This window comes from Protomyctophum bolini (genome assembly GCF_963924005.1).
Source record: "Protomyctophum bolini genome assembly, chromosome: 6".
Taxonomy (NCBI): domain Eukaryota; kingdom Metazoa; phylum Chordata; class Actinopteri; order Myctophiformes; family Myctophidae; genus Protomyctophum; species Protomyctophum bolini.
Window position 1 is genome coordinate 25,299,038 of NC_137867.1, and position 26,292 is coordinate 25,325,329.

Consider the following 26,292-nt stretch of genomic DNA (forward strand, 5'->3'; position numbering starts at 1 on the left):
GGAAGCTAGTAAGCTACCCCATGATCTCGCGGCAACAGCAAGAGCGCGCCAAACTGCCAAAGTAAGAACACACAACAACAGTGTGGGTCTGGAGTCTGTGTCCTCGTAGCTGTCAAATCGTACTGTGTTGACATATTTCTCGAAAACGGACAAATTATAGATAGGCTGTAAACAACGGAGTATATTTTCTCGTGGAATAACTTCAAGGCCACAGTACAAGATGGTTTTTCAAAACAGTTACACTAGTGGAAGGTGGAGAGCTGACCGCGGACAACAAGGAGGAGATTCAGAAAATCAACAGTAAGTTGTGTCGCAGGCAGGCTATTAGTAGGACGCTTTGCTTATAGTTGAATTATTGTTTCATAATATCATACTAAACCCTTGTCACATAGTGACGTTATTCTTGACCATGATACAATGTGATCATAAACTAGACGTCCATGTAGGAGATGATATGATTTCTGTTCTGATCTCTTTCAACCAGGGATGATGGGTCGGCCGCCCTCAAGCGGTTGGAGAGCAGTCAGTTTACTGACGAGATGGACGCGCGTTTCGGTTTCGACAGGATGAAGGAACCAGGAGAGAAGACAGGCTGGCTCATCAACATGCACCCTGTAGGTCCACAGTTCTCCAAACACGTCACAGACACAGACACAAATCCTCCTGGCTGGAACTGTATATGAACATTTCAAATATACTTGTAACTTGCCAACCAGTCAAACCAGGGTCTAAGTTTCTCCATGGAAGTAAAAGGACTTAAAATAGTGTTTGCATAATGTATTTCATTTAGCATTTTCATTGTTCAGTATTGCATGCTTTAACTCAGTGAGTGTACACATATATTATTTATTACAAATAAATAAATGAAGACGATTTTAGGGTGCATAATGTTCTACTAAAGTAAATTGATTTCTGTTTTGAGAGCAGAGCACCAAATATCATTATTCATTCTACTTTCAGACAGAGATTCTGGATGATGATAAAAGAATGGTCAGTGCTGTGGATTATTATTTCATTGAGGAAGATGGAAGCAGGTTCAAGGTGAGGGACAATAATATTGGCAAAAAGATTAATTTGTTATCAATAAGTGGTTACATTAGGTCGTGAGAGACACACAGGCACAGCTGCTATGTAACAATACATGAACAGGATTTTTTTTTTTTTCAACATTTGTATTTGATTTGTATTTTTCCTTTAGGTTGGCCTCCACTTTAAACCATATTTTTACATAGCCACTAGAAAGGTAAGTAGATTTCTTAAGGCTGTCTTTTTTCCCTTTTTTTCTCTTCTTTTTTTGTACTTGTTTTTAAGAGGAAAAATACACCAAACAAATGCTCTGTACTTTCAATTCAGAACTGTGAAAGAGAAGTCACCTCATTCTTGTCCAAGAAGTTCCATGGCAAAGTGGCAAAGTTGGAAGCGGTCACCAAGGAGGACCTAGATCTGGTGGGATATTTACTATTCATTTTAACTGATTTCTAGTTATTGTTTATAACATTAAAGCAATCTTGTGTCACTGTTTTAAAATCAAAACCTTGTAATTTCTTTGTCAATTTTCTCAGAAATTATGTGAACTTACTTCATACCTTATCACAATATACATGTACCTTAGTGTCATAATGACATACTCTTGCTTTGTTTGGTCTTACTCTTGTAAGACACTTTGTGTGTGTGTGTGTGTGTGTGTGTGTGTGTGTGTGTGTGTGATCTATCAAAACATTACCTAAAACTGTTCTCTATAGCCTAACCATCTGGTTGGACTGAAGAGAAATTACATCAAGCTGTATTTCAACACACTGGATGACCTCATGAAGGTCAAACGTGAGATCTCTCCTGCTGTACGCAAGAACAAAGAGAGAGACCAGTCCAATGACACGTACACTTCAATGTTATCCAGGTACTGCCTGTTTGACGATGAGGATTCCAAACTTCCACATGTGGAGTATAGTCATGATTCCACATGTGTAATATAGTCATTTTCTAAAGGTTCTATTGATTTATTTAATTTTAGAAAATAGCAGACCTACAAGCTCACAGCGCATCGCAACATACTACGAGCTTGTAGATTGGCTATCTTAAATTATATGCATGAAAATAGTACAAATGAAAGGGAAATATACAATACAACAATATTCCCATCCCATGCTATATTATTCCCTGTTTCTGTTCTCTTTTTTGGCCTTATACCTGATACTATAAACTTAAAATATATGTAACATCTGCTCTTCAGCGCCTTGTCAGGTGGAAACGTGATGTCAGCAGATGAGGACGGGAGATCCAAGAAGATTTCAGATCAGTTAGACAACATAGTGGACATGAGAGAATACGACGTGCCTTACCATATGCGCCTGTCCATCGACCTCAAGATCCATGTGGTAAAAACGGATGGAAATTCGTTAACTCTGTGATCTAGAAATGTCTCTTCAGTGTTAGTGGTGTTCTCGCTAATCGTCATTTGTTTCTCAGGCCCACTGGTACAACGTCCGATACAGGGGCAGCGCTTATCCACCAGAGATTGTACGCAGAGATGACCTTGTTGAGCGACCAGTATGCATCTTTTTTTCTACATACAGTTCTAAGTTCTAATGGCTACTATATAATTTCCTCAGAGTTCACATATTAGATTTTCTGTAAACCGTCCTTAATTATTGCTGATTTTATTTATGTGATTTGTTTTGTTTTACTTTTTTAGGACCCTGTTGTTTTGGCTTATGACATAGAAACCACCAAACTTCCTCTAAAATTCCCAGATGCAGAGACTGATCAGATTATGATGATATCCTACATGATTGATGGGCAGGTTTGTTTAACTTTAATTATCATAATCCCCTCTGTACTTGTGTCATATGTCTGTCATCGCATATTTACCCCGTAACATATTTTGTTTGTATAAAGGGCTTTCTGATAACAAACAGAGAGATCGTCTCTGAGGACATTGAAGATTTTGAATTCACCCCAAAGCCAGAATATGATGGACCTTTCACTGTGTTCAATGAAGTTGATGAGGTAAGCAGTGGAATTTGATATGGTAGAGCTGTAGTAGGAATGCTATTATACCCTGAAATATATATATATATATATATATTTTAAACTGTTTTTCTTTTGGCTGCAGGCGGCACTCATTCAGAGATTTTTTGATCATGTTATGGAAACCAAGCCAAACATTTTTGTAACTTACAATGGAGACTTCTTTGATTGGTAAGTTATTTCATACTTGACAGTTAATGAATTGAATGTTAACTGACTTAAGTGGTGTTTAAAGATGACACCATTGTAATCTTCTCCAAAACACTTGTTTCTCTATTTTTCAAGGCCTTTTGTTGAGACCAGGGCTGCCCACCATGGACTGAATATGTACAGGGAAATTGGTTTCCAGAAGGACAGTCAGGGAGAGTACAAGGCGAGTCAGGCCATCCACATGGACTGCCTAAGGTTTGTATGCCCATGATAATGAACATGCTACATTTGTCTAAAATCAATCCTTAACTATCATTATTTGTGTTTAGAAGTTTTATTGAATTTTATATCGCTTCTTACCTGTGTCCCAGGTGGGTCAAGCGAGACAGCTACCTGCCTGTGGGCAGCCATAACCTGAAAGCAGCTGCTAAGGCCAAGCTGAGTTATGATCCTGTTGAGCTGGACCCTGAGGAGATGTGCCGCATGGCGACAGAGGAACCACAGGTACAGACAAAGCTCATTGACTGGATTGATGGGGCTGATGTGAATGGGTTGCAGTCATTGCAGCTTTAACTGACATTTATCTTCTTCCTATCAGACATTAGCCACCTACTCAGTGTCAGATGCTGTGGCCACATATTACCTCTATATGAAATATGTTCACCCCTTCATATTCGCTCTCTGCACCATCATTCCAATGGAGCCGGATGAGGTTGGTCTAATGTGCAATTCATAACAAAAATAAATACATTCTAGAAATTAAAGGCACTTATATTCCACCACTTTCTGTGTTTTGATTTGTGCTTTTGTTTTTGCTTCGGTGACTTAGGTGCTGCGTAAAGGTTCTGGAACGCTCTGCGAGGCGTTGCTCATGGTGCAGGCTTTCCATGCCAACATTGTCTTCCCCAACAAACAGGAGCAGGTTTTCAACAAGCTGACAGATGACGGTCATGTCTTGGACTCTGAGACCTACGTTGGGGGTCACGTGGAGGCGCTAGAGTCCGGAGTGTTCCGCAGTGACATCCCATGTCGTTTTAAAATGGTACAGGCAATCCGTTTCTTTTTCATTTTTATCCTTTTTTAATTCTTTTCATTATTTTGAGACCAGGCAGGTCACGTTTAGCATCACAGGCCATTCAATTCAGAGAGAAATGGATCCCATATTGAGGTGGTTTCAGTCCTTCATAGTCCGTTCACTCATGGCTCCATGGTTTTTATACATCGATATTACAAGCAATCCTTTTCCTCTCCCTGCTCATTCTTGGTTGTACTCGGTGATGATCATCAGACACTCAGTGATGATGTTTTTCTGCTGCATGTTGACAGAACCCAGCAGCATTTGACTTCCTGCTGAATAGGGTTGAGATGACGATGCGTCATGCGATTGAGGAAGAGGAGAAAGTGCCCTTGGAGCAGGTCACCAACTTCAATGAGGTCAGTAAAAGTTCCATGATATGATTAATCTGTTCCGTAATGTTACTGTACAAGATTTGGCCTCGGAGTCAATGGCTGGGTTTCCAGCAAAGAGAGCCTACTGTCAGCTGTCCAGCAGTCCAAATATTATTAAATTAAATTTCAGAATAGCTTCTGTGTGCGGCCTAGAGGAGCATCTGAGCATGAGCAGCACTACAAGTCTTACACCATATGCGTTTGGGAAACCCAGCCATGTTGTTTTTGGAGGCACATTTAGATTTTAGTTTTAGTCATGGTCTCTTGAATAGCTTTCATTAAATTTTAGGCACATTTTAGTCACCTGGAATGTTTTAGTGTTAGTCTAGTTTTAGTCGACTAAATCTACAGTTGATTTAGTCGACTAAAATGTATTTTGGCGGGCGTTGATGCTGTCGTAATGGCTGATTTTACACTTGCTGAAAATAGCCGATCTACAAGCTCAAAACGCATTGCGCTGCGACTGGATCTCTTGTCCATTTGTCCCTTTCTAACATGCTTCTTCTGACTCCTTTCTAATTTCTGACAATTCAGTCAGTATATGCAGTCTTAGTCTTAGTTTTCGGCAGTGGAAAATGGTAGTCGACGAACATGTTTTGTCTTAGTTTTAGTCAGCGAAATCAACACTGCTCATAGTCAGGTCATACAGCACTATTACCTGTTTTATTAAATGTGTGATATAATGTGTCAGTGGCTGCGGTTACATGAGGGCCTTTTCATTCAGAATGAAAACTTCAGAATGAATTAATTCAGAAGTAATGTTTTTTGCTGCGTGTTTACATGGGAAAGGTCATTCCGAATGAGTGTTTACATGGACAATACTTTTAAATCCCATTATTTCATTCCACATCAGGTTTGGGGCTGGGAAGACTTCTGATTGGATAGGGGGCGGGCGGATATGTTTACGTCCAGTGGTGGAAAGTACATTTACTTTAGTACTAAAGTACAATTTTGAGGTATTTCTACTTTACTTTCCAATTGTTTTACTTTTACTACACTACATTTCAGTAAAACAAAATAATAATAGAAAAACACTTTTATGCCGTATTACTTTATATTTGATTTATCCTGTAGCCTATGAGAGGTTTAGAATATAATTTCTTAATATAATTAATCGCAAAACAAGAGCATAATATAGCCATACCAATTACATGGAAACAAGCATGCACAGAAAGACCAGAATGAACTTCAATCCGAATGAGTGTTTACATGAGTCCACAATTGTTTCAATAGGATTTAAAAATGGAATAAACCGTTACATCAGATCTAAGTTTAAATCAGATTGACCATTTTCATTCCGATTTAAGTTTTTGTAGGTGTTTACATGAGAACTTTTAATAGGATTTAACTTTTATTCTGAATGAAAAGGGGATTTAACTGTCCATGTAAACGTAGCCAATGTTAGGCCTGAGTCAGTGAAGTGGATGCTCCTGCCATGCATAGTCTGTTGTGGGAACTGGTGGTGGGGGCCTAGTGAAGAACACCAACTGCAGGTTGAAGGGGTAACTGGTGTTTTCTCAGGTGTGTGAAGACATCAAGAAGAAGCTTATTTCCCTGAAGGAAGTCCCAAACAGGATAGAATGCCCCCTCATCTACCATCTGGATGTTGGAGCAATGTACCCCAACATCATTCTAACCAACCGGCTGCAGGTAAACGAAGTACACATCGTAGGAGAGCACGTAGAAATATGGAAATGCAACAAATGTAGCAAAATGTAACTCTCTGCCTCTGCAGCCATCCGCCATTGTTGATGAGGTGACTTGTGCTGCCTGTGACTTCAACAAGCCTGGTGCCACCTGTCAGAGGAAAATGGCATGGCAGTGGAGAGGGGAAATCAGTAAGTTCAATATGTGATAAATAACATAACAAAGGAATACATTAAAAGGTAGTTTGCAATATAATTGCAGAACTATTTACAGGTTGAACTACCATTCACATGCAGGCTGTTTGTTTTTCTGTCCTGAATTGTTTATTTTAATTTTTAAATTGTATTATCAGGCTCCTTCATATGCAACTAGAAAAGGTCATGCTCATAACTTTTTCTCCCTGTGTCTGCAGTGCCAGCCAGCCGCAGTGAGTTTCACCGTATTCAGCAGCAACTGGAGTCAGAGAAGTTCCCTCCTTTCTTTCCTAACGGTCCGCCTCGGGCCTTCCACTCACTGAACCGTGAGGATCAGGCAAAGCATGAGAAAAAACGCTTAGCAGGTAATCTTCCAACTACCTCTGTTTTGAAATCCTGTGAATGTATCAAAGTATACTTTTGGCCAGGCCAATGTCTGTCTGTGCCTGTAGCTGTTAATATGAGTTGGCACCTACGACTTGTCCTCTATATTGGTTGTCTTGTTTCAGACTACTGCAAGAGGGCTTATAAGAAGGTACATGTCACCAAGCTAGAGCAGAGAGTCACCACCATCTGCCAGAGGGAGAACTCCTTCTATGTGGACACTGTCAGAGCTTTCAGGGACAGACGCTATGAATTCAAGGGACTTCACAAGGTAACTGTGAGAAGTAACTCTTAGTGAGAGTACATTGTACAATTATAGTAACTGCTGGTAGACTCAATAACATATTTCACTGACTCCCTTCCATTTCACTACACACTACTCATGCTACAAGTGTTCTTCTTGCAGGTATGGAAGAAGAAGCTGTCTGTAGCTCAGGACAACGGAGACGCTGCTGAGATAAAGCGCTGTAAGAACATGGAGATCCTCTATGATTCTCTTCAAACGGCCCACAAGTGTATCCTCAACTCCTTCTATGGCTATGTTATGAGGAAAGGGTACGAGACCTTAACTTTTTTTCTGGAAATCTTTTACTGAATTCACTGATTCGACATTTACCTGTAATGGGGATTGGGGATTCAGGTTGTGTTAAGTGATGTACAGTATGCAGTGCTATGCTTCTGACTCCATAGCGAATGTTTGTTTTCCTCCCCATCAGAGCACGCTGGTACTCCATGGAAATGGCCGGCATTGTGTGCTTCACTGGGGCAAATATCATCACCCAGGCCAGAGAGCTCATTGAGCAGATAGGGTGAGTCAAATGTACAAGCTCGTCAAGCAAATCCATTGTTTAGGCTTGCTTCCACTTACAGCAGTGCAGATATGTAAAGTGAAACACGAATCACATTTTCCTACTTTCTCCGTGGCTCAGGCGGCCCCTTGAGTTGGACACAGACGGTATCTGGTGTGTCCTGCCCAACACATTTCCTGAGAACGTTGTGGTGAAGACCAGCAACGAGAAGAAGCCCAAGGTGACCATCTCCTACCCAGGAGCCATGCTGAACATCTTGGTGAAGGAGGGCTTCACCAACGACCAGTACCAGGAGCTGGTAGATCCCGTCAACCTCATCTACGAGAGCAGGTCTGAGAACAGCATCTTTTTTGAAGTGGACGGGCCCTACCTGGCAATGATCCTGCCTGCCTCCAAGGAGGAAGGGAAGAAGCTGAAGAAAAGGTATGATTAATGAACACTGCTTATGCTAATGAGGAGCAGCAATGGACAATAGAGCTGATTTGTGTGTTGTCTCTCTTCTCTGTCCAGGTATGCTGTGTTTAATGAGGATGGCTCCTTGGCTGAGCTGAAGGGCTTTGAAGTGAAGAGGAGAGGAGAGCTTCAGCTCATTAAGATTTTCCAGTCCTCTGTGTTTGAGGCTTTCCTCAAAGGCACCAATCTGGAGGAAGTCTATGCATCTGTGGCCAAAGTGGCAGACTACTGGCTGGATGTGCTCTATAGCAAGGTACAATACAGCCAATTAATAATAACACGTCGTTTTGCTGACTTTCTGTACTTGGTCCCATCCTTTATTCCCGCCCACACCAAATGTCTTCATGAAAATAGCCGATTTACAAGCTCACAACGGGCTGTGTTGTAACGCATTGTGAACTTGTAGATTGGCTATTTTCACTAAATGTTCTCCCGTTTATGCAGAATGTTCACCTATTACAACATTCCCAGAATAGGGATACTGGGGTTCATGTAGTTCATATACAATTAGGGATAAAGTCAAGTCACATCTCTCACTCTTAATACGTGTGCGTGCAGGCTGCCAATATGCCGGATGCAGAGCTCTTTGAGCTGATCTCAGAGAACCGCTCAATGTCTAGGAAGCTGGAGGACTATGGAGAGCAGAAATCCACCTCCATCAGCACAGCCAAAAGGCTGGCTGAGTTCCTGGGGGACCAGATGGTGAAGGATGCCGGCCTAAGCTGTCGCTTTGTCATCTCACGCAAGCCAGAGGGATCCCCTGTCACTGAGAGGTATGTACTGTAGATAAGAGATATCATGCATGCACATAAAATGTGTCCAGGTGTGGGACAAACAATAGACTAACATAAAGAAAATGAAGTCTGCACCGATATGTATACGCTCCCAATCTTTATTGCAAGTTCAACGATTCAATCACATGATTATGGATGTTCATCGTCCTGATGAATGATGACGATTGAACCAGTCCCAGAGAAGAGACTTCTGTTTCTTGATGGTCTTTCTGTCAGGGCAATTCCCATGGCTATTTTCCAAGCTGAGCCAAGTGTAAAGAAGCATTTTCTGCGTAAGTGGCTAAAGATGCCCGGCCTCCATGAATTGGACATCCGCACTGTAAGTCTACAATTAAACTTCATTCTGATTTAAATTATACAAAAGAAGTAGCTTAATTTGTCCCTTTGATTATCTGTTTAAAATTAACTCCCTGTTCTTGCTACTGTAAATGTTATTCTATTATCCTCTAAGATCCTTGACTGGAATTACTACATTGAGAGGTTGGGTAGCTGCATCCAGAAAATCATTACTATACCAGCAGCTCTGCAACAGGTAACCAGTACCACAACAATGGTTTTCATTGATCTCGACTGAGCAGCCTGTCTTTATCTGCAGATGAGCCTAATATAAATATTGTGATTGTGTCCTTTTCATCATAAGGTGAAGAACCCTGTGCCCAGAGTGAGGCACCCAGACTGGCTCCACAAGAAACTCCTGGAGAAGAATGACGTCTTCAAACAGAAGAAGATAAGCGAGCTGTTCACCAGTGAGGGCAAGAGACAGGTAGGTTCACCTCTCACACACAACAGCATATGGTAAATACTGCATGCTTTGTACACATTGCACACAGACTACACTAACTTTATCTATAACACTTTAATCTAAAATTTCTTTTTTTTTGGTCTCAGGTTCACCAGCACCAGGAGCCAGCAGACATGGAGGACTTTGGGATGCCAGTAGCCAAGCCCCTCAAGCCAGCTATCCTGATAACCACCAAGCGTAAGCGTGTCTCGCAGGGCGAGGACAGCCAGGTGGAATCTCAGGATATGGAGCTTACCCAGTCCTGGAGAGAGATCCTGGGAGCGCCACCGCCTATGGGAAAGACACAGGTAGGCACGCATCGCAAACTGTAACCTAACCTCTTTTCTGAATGTAGTGTTTCTTCATAGTACATGCACTGCCCTCAAGTTGACTCTGTGGGGAAACTTCAAGCCTGTTCAATATGTCAAGCTCAGAAGCAAATAAATATTTAATGTTAAATAATATATTTATAAAACCAATAGATTATCCACAGTAAATTAATTTAAAACATGTATCCTTGCTAGACTGCTAGTGAACAAAGGTGCCAATAGGTCATGTCAATAAATATTCAAAAGACAAACACTTCGGTAGTCTGGTTGGCGTAGAGGTAAAGCACTAGCCCACCACCGCTGAGACCAGGGTTCAATTCCGTGTTACATGCTGCTCGACCTGGCGCTCCAACAACTGTTTCCTACACCCTCAACAGCCCAAAAACATGGGCAGTAACATGGGAAAAACATCACATGTCTCTCTGCAGGAGGAGCGTCTGGTGTGGCTGCGCTACCATAAGAAGAAGTGGGAGCTGCAGCTCAAACAGAGGAAGGAGAAGAAGAAGAGACGGAGGTTACTGGATGGAGAGGCGCAACCTGTAGGAGGAGGTCTCATCAGAGATGGACCGACCACAGGCCTCGGTAGCTTCCTCCGCCGAACGGCACGCAGCATCCTGGACATGCCCTGGCAGATAGTACAGGTAAACTGACAAAATGGGACATATGGGACTTGTAGTGGTATTGTAAATTAGACTTGTAGTAGGGCTGGGTATTGCTTACAACCTCACGATCGATACGTATCACGATAGAGAGGCCACGATGTGATATTTATCGCAATACCCATTGATTTTAACCATCGTCACTGTTGGGCAGAAACTGATGCTTTTTTTTGTTTTTGTTTTTAAAGCTGTGTCATGCACAGCATTGCCTGCCATATCGATACTGTATCCTCTGTAACGATATGATTACAACAACATCGCACTCCCGTGCGGGTGACGTTGCGGTGCTCTCCGAGTCAAGCATTTCTTATCTTATTCTCTACTGGTGTGTTTAAAAAGGGACTTGTATTGTAAATTGGACATGTAGTATTCTAAAGTCTCTAACTGGCTGTCCTTTTCCCTCCATTTTCAGATTGCAGAGACGAGTCATCCGGGTCTGTACAAGTTATGGGCTGTGATTGGAAATGACCTCCACTGCATGAAGCTCAACATCCCGCGGGTCTTCTATGTCAATCAGAAAGTCCCCAAGCAGGAGGAGGGAGTCGCATACAAAAAAGTACACACATAAAGGCTTGTCATGAATTAGCAGTAGGCTAGTATTATCAGTAGGGCAAGTAATCATGCTACAGTACAATGGACTCTTTGTCAGCAGCTTTGATTATGTTACAGTGACGTATTATGCTTCCAGGTGAACCGCTTGCTGCCTCGCTCCAACATGGTCTACTATCTGTACCAGTATTCTGTACCAGAGGACATGTACCAAGAGCACATCAATGAAATTAACGCTGACCTCTCCGCCCCTGATATTGAGGGTGTCTATGAAACACAGGTAACATATTGTATTGGGATCTAAGAAACATTTTTCACTCCAGCTGTGAGGGTTACGTTATAGGATTAATTGATTGTAGATTTATATTATAAATAATATTTGTTTTAGCTCCTGTATCAAAGATAATTGATTGACACATGCACCACAGTGGAGTGGTTAATGCAATCCTCTGGTCACCATGGCTTCTTTTGTAGGTTCCTCTGTTGTTCCGTGCCCTGGTGCAGCTGGGCTGCATGTGTATGGTCAATAAGCATGTGATGAGGGACCTGGCAGGCAGAGAGGCAGACACCTTTGACCTGGAGCATCTGGACATGAAGTCCCTGGCCCAGTTCAGCTACCTGGAACCTGGTACGACCTTATCCCAATTAGGTCTGAGGCCGATAGAGGATAGTTACAGTTAGCATGTACATAGCAACAAGAACCCCAAAAAGAGTTCCCGTCCTAAATGGGTTATTTTAGACATTTCGACTTATTACATGCTACAGTGGTAAGTGTCAGGAATGACGGGGAACAGAGAGAGAGATATATGCCACATACTGTGAGTCTGATTCAATCACATGTCATACTGTAATTACTTAAGAACATGGTGGCTGAACTCATGTTAACTTAATTTTAATCAGTGATAACAATATAATGTTAACATTATATATTGTCCAAGAAAATTCATAAAAATTAGCTCTTGTCAATGTGTGTTTTGTTTCCTTCTCTCTCAGGGAGTGTTCGTCACATCTATCTGTACCACCACAGCCAGGGTCACAAGGCTCTGTTTGGTCTGTTCATCCCTTCACAACGCAAGGCCAGTGTCTTTGTTCTGGACACAGTAAGAAAAATACAACCTTTACCTTATCTCGTCCATCACGATCAGCTTCTTAGCGTGTTTTTATTTTGACTTGAGCGGTGACTTTCAGGACTGCTACTGACCGCTACTGCTTACTCAGATGATTTTAAATACAGTAAATGACACGTAAATACGGTCTGTCTTTAAATTCACCTAAGGTCCGAAGCAACCAAATGCCCAACCTGAGTTCCCTTTATGGAGCAGAACGCACAGCTCTACTGGAGAAGACTACCGAGGACCTCCTGCCTCCAGAGAAGCACAACTTTGAGGTGCGGGCTGAAAATGATGCCAAGGCAATCAACCGGGCTCTGCAGCGCATACTGCTCAACTACAAGGTAAAATTAAGTCCTCCTTAACCTTCTGAATCGCTCATTAATGTTATGTTTAATAACATGGAGTCTCTCCTCTTGTAGGAAGAGCGCCGCGGACCCACCCTGATAGCAGTGCAGTCTAACTGGGAGTTGCGGCGACTGGCGGCACAGATGCCAGTGCTGGAGGAGTTCCCAGTGGTTCCCGTACACGTAGTGGACGAGATCAGCTACAATGTGCTGGACTGGCAACGCCACGGCGCCCGACGCATGATCCGCCACTACCTCAACCTGGACAGCTGCCTGTCACAGGCTTTCGACATGGCCAGGTACCTTGGGACGAACACATACACAGTTACACACACGCACTCAATACGGGCTATCTGGGGCCGGTGTAGAGTCTGTAGACCCTAACACACGTGCACACAAGTGCACTCTTGTATCTGTAGGTCTCAAATATTTCTATTTGATTTCAATGTCTAGATGTTCTTGCTTTGTTAAAGTGGCAACTAATCTCATCCCTCTATGACTATTCCCTCTTCCTGTTCTCAGGTACTACCACTTACCAGTGGGGAACCTCCCTAAGGATGTGTCCATCTTCGGCTCAGATCTGTTCTTGGCCAGACACCTGAAGAAACACAACCACCTGCTGTGGCTCTCCCCCACAGCCAGGCCTGACCTGGGGGGTAAGGAGGCAGATGACAGTCGCCTGGTCATGGAAAGTGACGATAGAGGCTCTGTGGAGATCAACATGCAAGGGTGCTACTCCACAGGTATATAATCACAGTTGTTCTTATTAAAGATTGAGCATTGATGTATTGTGAACTTTTTGTTTGGATTGGAATAGCCTTTGGGAAGCCCTGGTCCTTTTCTAGGGATTTATGTTTTAAAACGGATTCCCGTTTCCCTTCTTGGCCAGGTCTCTTGTAAAGGAGATTTTATATCTGGAACAAATAACAAGGTCTAATAACGGTACTTGGAGGCCAGTCTGGAGACAAGTCTGGACAACTGATCCTTTCGGTGCCATGCATACAAATGCTGTTCTAGATGGCGTCTGTGTTTGGTGCGGTGTTATTGAAATGTTAAAATAAAGGAACATCTGAACAGTGTGTGGATTGCCTGGTTTCTCTCAGCGTGTGTGGAGCTGGACCTGCAGAGCCTGGCGGTGAACACCATCCTTCAGTCACAGCATGTGAATGACATGGAGGGAGGAGCCAGTCTGGGTGTCAGCTTTGATGTCATCCAGCAGGCATCACTAGAGGACATGATGTCAGGAAACCAGGGAGCCAGCGCCCTCGCTAGCTATGACGAGACGGCCCTCTGCTCCAACACCTTCAGGTCTGTTACCGTTGGGGCGGGTCAACTACTGTAGAAAATTATCCATGAGAAATATTGAGGCAACGTGAGCTTGTAGATCAGCACTTTTTTAATAGACTTTTCACCTACGTATACCTTACATGCCTGAAATATGCCAGGTTGAAAGTGGTGGTTAAACATATTCTACTGGTTCTTACTGGGTGCTGTTTGTAGGATTCTGAAGAGCATGGTTGTGGGCTGGGTCAGGGAGATCACGCAGTTCCACAATGTCTACGCAGACAACCAGGTGATGCACTTCTACCGGTGGCTGCACTCCCCCAGCTCTCTGCTGTACGACCCCGCGCTGCACCGCACCCTGCACAACATGATGAAAAAGGTCTTCCTGCAGTAAGTGACACCCGTCCATGTCATCCAATCCTGTGTGAGATTAATGGCATATACAGTACACGCAGATCACATATCTCCATTTAACCACATTAACCCTAGCATCCCTATTCTGGGCATGCCATAAAAGGCAAACAATCTCCACAGATTTACGGTATTTTAAAATCTAATAAAATTAGACTTCTATTTATGACTTCTATTATGACTGTTTGTTTTCCATGTGTCACCTACACTTGTTGAAATCATAATGGTGTCACAACTTAAAATAACGTCTGGTCTTCTAATTTTAGGCTGGTTGCAGAGTTTAAGCGTCTAGGTTCTACTGTGGTCTACGGGAACTTCAACCGCATCATTCTGTGTACGAAGAAACGCAGGATTGATGATGCCATTGGCTACGTGGAATACATCACCAACAGGTTAGAAATATTAATTCCACCTTATTACTATCGTCAGACAAAATATCACTACTTCAAAATCATCCTCAGGAAATCAAGTTTCCTGTGGCTTCTCCTACTTTGCTGCCCATTTAGCATTAATTTGAAGTCAAGAAAATCACATTCCTGAATGTTTTCTCCTTCTCTTGACAGCATACATTCCCGGGAAATCTTCCACTCCCTTTCCATCTCCTTCTCTCGATGCTGGGAGTTCCTGCTGTGGATGGACCCAACCAACTATGGAGGAGTGAAAGGCAAACTGCCCAACAGCATCCTTTATGGAGAGGTACCTCGGACCGCTTCTCCTCTCAGCTAGTTGCCTTTTTTCCTTCACAGAACTAAGTTCCCTTCATGTTGCCTTTTAGGATGGAGCCAAGCAAAAGAAAAAGACTCGAGGGGATGGAGAGGAAGATGGCAGTGAGGATGAGGAGGAAGTGGAGGGCAAAGACGAGGAAGGCGACAGGGATGGAGAGGGCGACGAGGTAGAGGAGCTGATTGAGAGCAACTGGAACATCATGCAGTATCTACCGCAAACAGCCTCCTGTCAAAAATACTTCCTCATGATTGTATCAGGTAAATCTCAAATATATCATTACCTGAATAATGTGTTGTACCCCTATGATGCTTCAACTTTGAGTGTTGTCGTGTAGTGTGTCGAAGACAAACCTTTTTCTTTTTCCTTTTTATTATCATTTTTTCAAGTAGAAAATTCAATAAACTATTACATGAAAAGCACATACGCGGATAAATGAAATGTAAAATAAAGAAACAAACACAATAAAAAAACAATTTTGTCGAGTAGGGCGTTATATCACATGGATCAACATACTAATGAATTACTCGTAAAATAATCCCCAAACCCTTCAAGTTAAGGGCTGCAATTCCCAAATGTGAATCTATCCTATGCTGCCACTGATTGACTTGCATGCAAACCCTGGGTGGCCTTGGTCCAATATGTCCACTTCTTCCAGTTCCTTGCATATTGCTCTGCCCTTAGCCTGAGAGAGAAGGTCAAGTTATTAGTCTATCTCGTTTACTACGTCCAAGACAAACCTAACAGCCCTCGTTTGATTGCAGCTTGTCCTGACGAATGCCATTGAAAAATCTTTCAAATATACAGTACCCTACTTGTGTCACCCTCACCCACCTCACTGTCTGTTGTTTTTTTAACACGCCATCCCCTTTTCAGCTTACATCGCAGCTGTTTACCACAGCATGAAGGAGGAACTGAGACGCAATGCCCCCGGAGCAACACCAGTCAAGAAGAGGGGAGGGAGCCAGGCTTCCCAGCAAACAGCGGGAGACCTGAGTGCACTTCCTGGTAAGTTACTGTAGTGGGGGACTGGTTCATTTTCTAAATACTGCAAATCTGCGATTGAGTTTATATATTGGCCCACAGTCTACACTGTTATTTTAAAGAAGGGGCGTAACAGGTAATCAAACTAATTCATTAATTATAAAAACAAGTTTGAGGGGCTTATTGCTGGTATCGGCCAGAGCATGTCTATCCCCTGTGCTAGACCGCTGAGAGATTGCTGAGGTGGAATGCAACACCTACTATCAGCTCCCAGTACTTACTTGCCGGATCAAACCCGTGACCTTGTGGTCGAAAGGCTCTACTGACTGAGCTACCTGGTTTTAATAAAATAATCGAATTAATTATACTAGAGCGGTGCCTGTTGGGCACTGGCCTACTTGGAACGATGCAAGTTGGAAATTAATGCCCCACCCAGATATTATGTCTGTCTTTTATGCCCATATATGGAGTTCTTTGTCAGGCATGCCCAAATATGGAGTCTATGCAGACGTCAGAATGATGTCAGAACAGGCCACCTCCATATATAGACACTGGGCAGGGGCCCTGTCCAGAGCCAGGGCAAAGACCTTTTTGGGACGGCTTTGGACAACCGTGGGCCCGACTTGACACCGGGCACTAAACCCCTGTGGTGGCCTGGAACGCGAATGTCGAATTTGAAGTCGGTGGGGCGAACGGTTCTAATGTGGATTAGAAACGTACGTACAGAGACCTTGTGCATTTATAGTTGGATAATAGATTTGGGACGGTGGCATTTCTACAAGCTCTCACGTGTCTTAATGCATTATCTTGTGAGCTTGTAGACCGGCTATTGTTTTTACTATATTGTACGACAAAGTCCAAAATAAGCTCTCAACATGTCTTAATGCATTGTCTTGTGAGCTTGTAGACCGGCTATTGTTTTTACTATTGTACGACAAAATACTTGATGCCCTATAATTTAGTTGATTATAAACATTCTATTGAAATGTATTCTCTTTGATTTGTTGATATATTTAAATAATACAAAATATTAGCTTCTCAGTTATTCTATGAATAGAAAAATGAATGTTCTAAAGCTAAATTGTTATTGTAATGTTCTACTGTAAATCTGTTGCACAGGTATGATCTCCTTCTCTCAGGATTACGTGTCCAATGAGTTGACACAGAACTTTTTCACAATCACTCAAAAAATCCAGAAGAAGGTGACGGGCACCAGGAGTGTCACCCAACCTTCAGAAATGTTCCCTGACCTGCCTGGTTCCCACCTGTCACTCAACAACCCATCCTTGGAGTTTATCAAATATGTTTGCCAGGTACACCATCACACCTATCACACACCTATCAAGATGATTTCATATGGATGTCGGATCTGCCGCCCAATCGACGGTCAACACCATCAGTCTTTGTATAATATGCATCAAATGTAAATCATGTAGATAAGCAGGCATCACTGGAGAAATTATACTAGAATAATAAAAATGTCTCTGTTCTGTGTAGGTTCTTTCTCTTGATGCTAACATAACGAACCAGGTGAACAAGCTGAAGAGAGACCTGCTTCGACTGGTGGACGTAGGGGAATTCTCAGAGGATGCACAGTTCCGTGACCCCTGTAACTCCTACATCCTGCCAGAGGTCATCTGCCACCTCTGCAATTTCTGCCGTGACCTTGACCTCTGCAAGGACCCTTCGATGTCCCAGGTCAGAGAGCCAAGTAGAGTGAAGAGATACTATGAACATAATCAAACGCCCAGCAATGACAATGACACCTTTACTCAAAGTTTCACTCTATATTCCTTCTGGTGAGATGAACTTGCTTCTTCCTTAGTTCAATTGCATGTTTTCTTGTCTTGCAGGATGGGTCTGTGTTGCCTCAGTGGTTCTGCTCTAACTGCCAAGCCCAGTATGAAACTGAGTGGATTGAGATGGCCCTGGTTGAAGCACTGCAGAAGAAATTAATGAGCTACACTCTACAGGACTTGGTGAATGAAGACATCTTGAATATATTGTGCATCTTTTTACTTGCTAACTACTAAAAAGCTTTCTAACTAATAAAAATAACCACTGTCTCCTTCACAGACGTGCAGCAAGTGTAAAGGGGTGAAAGAAGCAAACATGCCTCTCTACTGCAAATGTGCTGGGGACTTTGCCCTCACCTTTCCAACAAAGGTTTGTATTCCAGAAGCATTGCATAACTGATTGAATAATAATAATCCCATCTGACTGCTTACTCAAAACTATGCTTCTGTTTCTTTCAAAGAATCTTTCTGAGCAAATCAAAGTGTTCCGGAACATCGCCTCCCACTACAACATGACTTTCCTCAACGAGACCATTGACTGGCTGCTGGCGATGAGCCCTCAGATCAGCCCGATCACTCGCTAACTGTAACATTAGTCACAGAGAGGCTCATTGGGATGGTCATCTGATCATCCTTTTAACAGGAAGCTATTATCGTGCCTCTAATTCTCTCATATTTCATTCTGTATGTGTGTGAATAAGAAAGTCTGGAAGACAGTTCAATTTTATTTTATTGTGGTTTGGAGTAGAAAAGTGTGGCTTTTGACTGCATCCTTGACCATGCGATATTGTAATTATGAATAAAAGTATATACATTGTCCGATATTCTTTTGTTTTGTTCTTTTTTTACAATATTCTTTTTTTCTAAATACATTTTTGTTGTTGCATGTATGAACGCCCTCACCCAGTTGGGGACATTCACACTTTGCTGTTATTTCTCCACAATTTCTGCTAATGTCTCAAAGGAATTGTCATGATGAGAGGGTCCTCATGCACACCACTTCTCCACGCCGCTCACTGTTATATCTATATATGGTCCTCCATCTTAACCTCATTGTTTCATAGATAACTCTCTTGGTCTGATGGGCATCTCCCAGACCAGTAATTACATTTCACTCTGAACTGAGACACAATTAGATTGGCTGCTCAGAGCTCCTGACAGATAAGTTCTCGAATAAGTACTCAAGTCTCGAATGAAGGAATAGAAGCACTTACTGTATACCTCTAAGCTATGCCTACCATTTCCTTGTTTTTCCATTGTTTATTTTAAACTTTTCAGAAATGTTCTAATGAAAAGCAATATGATGTCATCCTGCTGCATATCTTATCTGTTTTTGAAAGACTGATCCATGGGATGTCAGATTAAGGTCTTGCACATCATTGACGTTTGTATTACTCTTTCCAGGATGGATTCACACTTCCCCCACAATCTTATTAGACAAAACCATTTTGTGGGAAATGTCAGCATTATTTGATTACTGTTCAGAGAGTTGCTGACCTCAGACCATGCATGCCCTTTTCTTCCTCTAGTCTATATAGTCATTAGTTGGATCTCATTACCTTGAAATACAAAGCAAATGATTCAGATTTTAACACATCCAATTTATGTTATCCTACAGTATTTGGAATAACAGTTGCAAGTTAAATTACATTTTGCATTATGGTTGTATAACAGATTTCAAGTTGATAAAGAACATTTTATTTGTTGGGTTTGAATGTCAAAAATACATTTGTTTAAAACTTTAAATCAACAGTCTGTGACAGGGTAAAAAAAACTCCCTGCAATCCGTGAATGAATCCGTTGTCATCTCAATTCCTACCAAATGAGATCAAAATAATACATCCATTGCAGTGTCTTATACATAGACGTTTAAACAACAGTTAATCAACGTCTAAAAAACTTTCATTTTTAGACGTTTTGTATCCCATTTTTAGACGCACGTCTAATAGCCGGCTATTGCTCAGTGGGTACATAATAGTCATCCATCAACATGCCACTATGTATGGCTCCATTTCAGTTAACACAATGATCTAGCCAGGCCTGGTAAACGGAAATCCCATTTCATTTAAATGGGATTTCCGCAATCAGGGTGTTTTACCAGGCTAACAATGATCGGCAAAGTGGCTAATCAAACTGCCTTGACAGGCACCTGAGACACCACTCAAAGTCTGAAGTGACAGGAACATCAATGCACACGATATGGGCTATAGTGGAATCAGCTCAACGTCACAGTGGCACACCGTCTGACAGGTCTGAAAGATTTGAGCCATAGCTGACGAAAATGAACTCTGAGGAACTTTGAGGTTGTGCAGGCTCTTTGCTAAGTACCTGTGGAAGTAGGGCAAAAGACAAGATCTGCTTACACAGGAATCAGTTACCCTGTTCTTTTAGCCTTAATCTAAAATACAAAACAAAAGGAATCATTATAATGTAACCAAATACATTATGCAGCACAGAAGGAGTCATTGTTGGGGTAGAATTGCATATTGCAATCTTGGTTTCTATGGAATCTTTTGAGCTGCAAAATAAACTGAACTATGAATAAACTTGGAACTTTGGTGAGTGTCCAGCTCCCTTTGACATTGGTGAAAAACTACAGTAGCCTACAGCTGTTCAAACTAATCTTTTACAGCTGAATGTAGTGTGTACTGTAAATCATGAAACATTAAAAAAGGTTTGTTACTCACATCGTCAAATTTTCTATCACTGTACACCTCATTCTTGTCAATGAACGTCAGCATGATCCAGTCACAGATTATGGAACACTTGGACAAAACAATAAGCAAATAATTGAGTTATTGTGTTAATTTTACAGTCACAAAACAACCAAGGAAAGATTAAACTAAAGACCTTACAATTCCAACCGATGTCATGGCCGTCACTGCATTTATGATGGTTGGGATGAGACTGAATTTACCAGCCTGCAAAGACATCACATTCAAGTACGTAAGACAGAACTCCAACACAGATCTGAAAAGAAACCAATATCTTAAATATTCAGTGAGGTATTCTTACATGTCCATGAACTATGACATCCAGGCGGATACCATAGGCTTTGATAAGTGTCCGAGACTCTACTCCATTTTTGCTGTAAAACTTGGCAAATCTATGTAGAGAAGTTGAAGAAAAAGACAGAAGGGAGTTGCAGGCAGATCCAAATCACAAAGGCAAACCAAGGTTAATATATATACCGTACAGACACAGTGTTACCTATAGTAGTAACCAGAGCTGGGCAGATCCTTTCGAACATCAAGGCGACGGAATGAATATGTGGGTTTACAATTAGAGGAATCCAGATCTAGGTCACACTTCCAGTTGATACAAACACCAATCACGCCTCCCTGGCAGACAGAATAATTGCTTAATGTACGGTATACTCTGTTATACAAGAGCAGATCTAGCAGATCTACAAACTCACAACGCTAGTACCCTCTATTTATGCATACAGTACTTGTAGATCTGCTATTTTGGCGCACAGGCACAGCACCGTTATACAACAAAGCTACATTCAGGCTTTATGAAAAAAATGCTTACAGATACATTTTGCATTTTACTGTATGTAAAACGTTTTCTTATGAATGTTAAAGAATCCATCCACTTGAACTAGTGAGAATTACAGCGTATACCACACACTTACAGTCTTGCAAAGTTCATTGAAATTCTCTCTTGCTTGTTCTGCGATGTAGCCCAGTCTGAAGACGGGGCAGTAGGGTTCTTTCTCCACATCATAGTGACACTTGTGGAGAAATTTATGCAGGCTGCGTTTGTTTGGTTCTTCTCTGACATTACCTCTGCCACAAATGATAACAGGAATATACGTCTTTAATCAATTAATCCTGAGTGTGTGTGTGTGTGTGTGTGTGTGTGTGCGTTCGTGCGAGCGAGCGTGCGTGCGTGCGTGCGCAACTGTATACTGCATAGTATACCTCAGTACTTTAAGTTTGGGGAAGTGAACAGAATTCCTAATGAAGACAGTGAAATTTATGGCATTCACTAATGCCGGCTCCCTGTTGAATATAACATAGAAATAATAGAATTAATACTTCTAGACTGAAATCACAGCATAGTACATACTCTTGGTGCAATGTAGGAGAGCTTTACCTTACAGTGGCATATCCCTCAACAGGACACCAAGTCTGTATCTGGCAGGTTTTGAAGGTTTGATTGTAATATGGAACACAACGCCCAGTTCTCTTGCCTGCAGAGAGCATATAAAGTTGGCTGCTGTGTTTTCAATATCAATGTTATTTTATCATAAAAATCTTTGTTTTGGGGGCCACTTGCAATATCCACCCGGCCCATGTTGAGGACCACTGTTTCAGAGGGAAATAACAAACATACCATGACCCTCAAAGTCAACATGTCCTGGGACACAATCAGAATCTGTTGTACAGTTGGCGTTGGGAACAGAGAAATGCTGAAATGAAACCATGGGATGATTGGGAGGATTATTTCCTGCCAGTGGATAGTAGCCATGTAATTTATACACCTTTATTACACTTTATTTTCCTGTGTAATACGCAGAAGTGATGTTACACTACACTAAATGAACACAGTGTTCATTTTACTCCTTTACATTACATTTCTGGAGTTAAATTAACACCAAAGACTTTGTTCAAGGTTTGGTAAAAGAAAACTTCTGGTCACTGGTGTAAAGTAACTAAGTAGGCCTACAATTTTGAGTATTAGTTTTAATATTTACTACAATACGGCAAATACTTCTTTACTAGGTAAACTTTTGAATACTGTATATAACTGGTGCTACTGAGTATTGTACTTTTACAAAATCTGAGTAATCTTCCACCCCTGGGTATGGATATAGTCTCAATTTCAAATGCCCCTAATCTTCTGTTTATTAATCTGAACACTGAACAAACTCTGGCTGAACTCTCACCTCTGCACACTCTCCTTGCTTCTGATCATAGGTGACCTCACGTCTTAGTATCGCGCTAATCACATCTCCACCCTAGAAGGAAAATGGCAAAACACATTACAAAGTGTATGCAACGCTAGCATGAAAAGATAAACACACTGATGGGTAGTTAGGTTTCTTCTGTGCTGTTTAATACGCTAAATCAGTGGTTCTCAAACTTTTTCATGTCAGGGACCCCAAAATGAATGTTATGGCCATGGATCCCAAAGCTTTTGTGCCAGGGAGTTAGGGTCCCCATACAAAATTTGTGTTCAAAAATATGCAAATATTATTTTGAAAATAGCAGATCTACAAGCTCACAGCACGTCACGATGTGACACATTGTGAGTTTGTAATATGCTATTTTCAAATAGCCAACATTTATATAGGATTAACAAATAGCCTTATTTATTTTAGCTATGGACCCCTTGGAACCCCCTCTAGGGCCCCCGGGGGTCTCCGGACCCTATTTGAGAACCCCTGCGTTAAATGGTGGTGAACTCACCTCTGAGGGTCGGACATACTCCACTGTGTCCAGGATATGGTCTTCCTGAATTGCTATGCCCTTCATCCTAGTGTAAACTGAGCTCTCTGGACGAGTTTCACTTTCTTGATATGCTTTCTCACTTATAAATACATACCTGTTGGGATGATTTGACCAATATTAAAGATATTACTGATTTTATGTTGATTGTTTTGATTGATTGAATAGGTTATTAGACAGAATGTAAAAATAGCAAAAGAGAGAGTACAGTCAAACACTTAGTCCAAAAGGGATAGCACCAAAAAAAGGACTTACGGTCTTGTTTAGGCCATATAGACATGACAAGAATAGTAACAACAAAATTCAATATCATCACAGGAAAGATAACACTGTATGTACAGGGTGGGGAAAAGGAAGGGGGTGATCATTTCCTCTCCCTTGGGTCTGCTGAAAGGTGGATTTTTAGCAGGCAGTGGCAGTGTTGTAGAAGGAGAATTTACCCATATTTGTTTTGAAAGTGGGTGGCACCAGATCGTTGTTCTTGCTCCCTTTTGTTGACAAAAGAGGACATTCTGCCCAGGAATCTTGTTCTTTGATTTACTTTTTGATCATCTGTGTTGCCATGCCTTCACCTGTCAGCTTGTTGTCAAGAATACAGCACAAATATGTAATATCTTCTTTGCTAGAGATTACTGTCATCAACTTTTACCTTGAAATCATTTACATTGTCTTTACTGAGGGAATGTTTGGATCTGAATAGAATAGATTCTGTTTTACCAAGATGTAGTGAGAGTTTGTTATCGGTAAGCCATGTGCGGAGTTTGGTGAGTTCGGAACTGAGGGCCTCCTCAGTAACGGCCCAAGCTTTATGCTGCTCGGTTGTCAATTCTTCATAAATGGATAGATGACAGCCCTCCTAGTGTTCTACTATGGTTCGAAAAAGTGCTACGCTTAATGCCATTAATGCCAGGCTCTTATGTGTCCTACGTGGCAACTTGGCCGAATTCGTTGAAGCATGGCTGCCATTGGCGCCTCATATAGGGATGAGTGGTCAAATGTTATGTGTATTGGAGTGACAGAGGCCAGTTAGATGGGGAGGCAGGGGTCAGGAGATGGATCTGCATAATTTAAGAGATGATGGTGGCAGCTATATTGTGATGTTTATTATACACAATTTGATGTGAATAGGTATAGAAGGTATGGGTATAGGTATGTAAAGACCTGAATGCGGTGGGAGTTTACTGACTAACAGGGTGGCAATGGTGGTGAAAAAACTGTTAAAACATGCCACAACCAGTTTGTCAGTGGTGAGCGAGCCACCTGAAATAATGGTGAAAATTGTATATTTGGTCTGAATTTTATTGCTACAGCCTAATGTTTTTGTTTGCTTGATCTCATTTATGAAGTTATTTTTTGCCTTTGTGACCTTTGTGACCAGGTAAGTTGTTTATACATTTCGTTGTTTCGTGCATTTTTTCAGGTAGTTGCTCATTTTTGTTTTTGTTGTGCTCAGAGAAGATTTGCTGAGTTTTATTGCTTTTAAAATGTATCCCGTCCACCCTCCATCCAAGGTTCCGTACAGGCTGCACCTATGTCGTGCAATGCTATGAAGTATCTATGTATTCCGGGAAAAAATGCAGTTTTGAAATATGACCAGGGCAGGTTTGCTCGGCCAAGGTGCCATTTAGACGATCATCTGTCCAGTCCATTTTCTCAAGAGCAGCTGAAAGGGTGTGTGATGACATTATATTCCTCGTTAAGCAATTTATCTGGGTTCAACCACTCTCAAATGAAGCTGAAGTGCTTCCAATAGACCACAAAGTATGTAAATCATCTGCTATCATCTGCTCATTAATCGCCTGTGAGACTTCATGCTCTTGACATTGGTGCCTCAGTTATTTGTTCTGAGAGCTAATTGCAAATGTGAGGCTTTTTATCACCACAATGTTAATTTCAGCTTTTTGGTCTTTTTATCTTCATAGGCTCAATTCAGATGTTTGGATTTAAATTGATAAAGAAAATAGAGCATGCACCTCCACTCTAGCCCAGGTGCTGGACAAAAGGCAGTACAAGATGAAAAAATAGAGTCCGCAGATCCCTTGGATTTAAATTGATTACATTCTAATGTTGCTCCCGTACCGGATACTTTAGTGATTACTGCATACGAATCAGTTTGTATTATTTACTGGAAATGTATTTCCAAATTTAAAAACAAAAGCCTTAAGGAAGAATGAAAGACTCATTTTACTTCACATAATGTGAACCTAAAATAGATTAGAACACAACAAAGTGACAATTACTGTAGATACAAATGAGTAATTCATCATAAGACATGCAAAAACATGAAGGGAAAGCTCACCAGATGAAATACGTCATCACAAGAAACTGTACACCCCTATAGATGACTCCAAGAGTTCTGTTTTTAACCACCATTACCTTTGGAGTTTCATAGTCCCAGAAACCAAGAAAATAATCCTTAATGAACTCAAGCAAGCCCATTATGATGTCAAGTACTCTGTCTGTGTTGTACAGATTTCTCCGGATTTCTCCTGATGTCTTGTGTGACTGGTGATCTCTCTCTCTCTCTCTCTCTCTCTCTCTCTCTCTCTCTCTCTCTCTCTCTCTCTCTCTCCACCCCTCTCATCCAGTGCTGACCTTAAATAAGTGACATGTTAAAAATCCAATGAGGATATAGAACTCAGACAGGATACAGATTAAACAAGTGAATTTGGAAGTGATGGCACAAAGAAATGAGCAGACAAATTTATAACTGGAACACTATAAAAAATTAAGCTGATAAATGGGTATTCTCCCCTGATTGGCTGAAATTTTGTCACCTACCTGAACATTTATTTTCTGTTTATCAACCAAAGGAATTAGGTGTTATTTTTTATTAGGTGAACTTATTATATATATATTTTTTTATGTTCAATCCCACAATTTTGTAACTAAGTTTTTCACCCAGTGTCAATTATCTAATCCTGGGCGCTACACTTCCTCTGCCAACCTGGGGGGGG

General features: G+C 41.5%; 2 protein-coding genes across 2 annotated transcripts; one reads left to right on the forward strand and one right to left on the reverse strand.

Moving 5' to 3' along the window:
- Window positions 1-60: 60 nt before the first annotated feature.
- pole (polymerase (DNA directed), epsilon) lies at window positions 61-18,703 on the forward strand. Its single transcript, XM_080765577.1, has 48 exons — window positions 61-300; window positions 485-614; window positions 961-1,041; window positions 1,199-1,243; window positions 1,354-1,446; window positions 1,743-1,897; window positions 2,231-2,375; window positions 2,467-2,547; window positions 2,693-2,800; window positions 2,896-3,006; window positions 3,113-3,198; window positions 3,313-3,432; window positions 3,549-3,681; window positions 3,776-3,889; window positions 4,007-4,219; window positions 4,504-4,611; window positions 6,148-6,276; window positions 6,362-6,464; window positions 6,686-6,832; window positions 6,977-7,122; window positions 7,258-7,406; window positions 7,568-7,660; window positions 7,781-8,083; window positions 8,171-8,366; window positions 8,672-8,886; window positions 9,124-9,226; window positions 9,359-9,439; window positions 9,548-9,670; window positions 9,796-9,996; window positions 10,446-10,658; window positions 11,089-11,232; window positions 11,365-11,505; window positions 11,700-11,853; window positions 12,219-12,325; window positions 12,502-12,678; window positions 12,757-12,980; window positions 13,204-13,424; window positions 13,785-13,989; window positions 14,182-14,355; window positions 14,643-14,768; window positions 14,940-15,072; window positions 15,152-15,359; window positions 15,976-16,107; window positions 17,203-17,396; window positions 17,581-17,781; window positions 17,937-18,062; window positions 18,160-18,249; window positions 18,341-18,703. The coding sequence occupies exons 1-48, from the start codon at window positions 221-223 to the stop codon at window positions 18,461-18,463; spliced, it is 6,885 nt and encodes a 2,294-aa protein (XP_080621703.1). The 5' UTR covers window positions 61-220; the 3' UTR covers window positions 18,464-18,703.
- A 1,273-nt stretch (window positions 18,704-19,976) lies between these two features.
- p2rx2 (purinergic receptor P2X, ligand-gated ion channel, 2) lies at window positions 19,977-25,774 on the reverse strand (the record flags this gene model as incomplete). The annotated part of the gene is made up of 12 exons (XM_080765382.1): window positions 19,977-20,207; window positions 20,567-20,644; window positions 20,735-20,800; window positions 20,895-20,985; window positions 21,090-21,220; window positions 21,517-21,670; window positions 21,806-21,886; window positions 21,981-22,077; window positions 22,221-22,296; window positions 22,774-22,845; window positions 23,297-23,432; window positions 25,635-25,774. The coding sequence occupies 12 exons, from the start codon at window positions 25,772-25,774 to the stop codon at window positions 20,106-20,108; spliced, it is 1,224 nt and encodes a 407-aa protein (XP_080621508.1). The 3' UTR covers window positions 19,977-20,105.
- Between the last annotated feature and the right edge of the window lie 518 nt (window positions 25,775-26,292).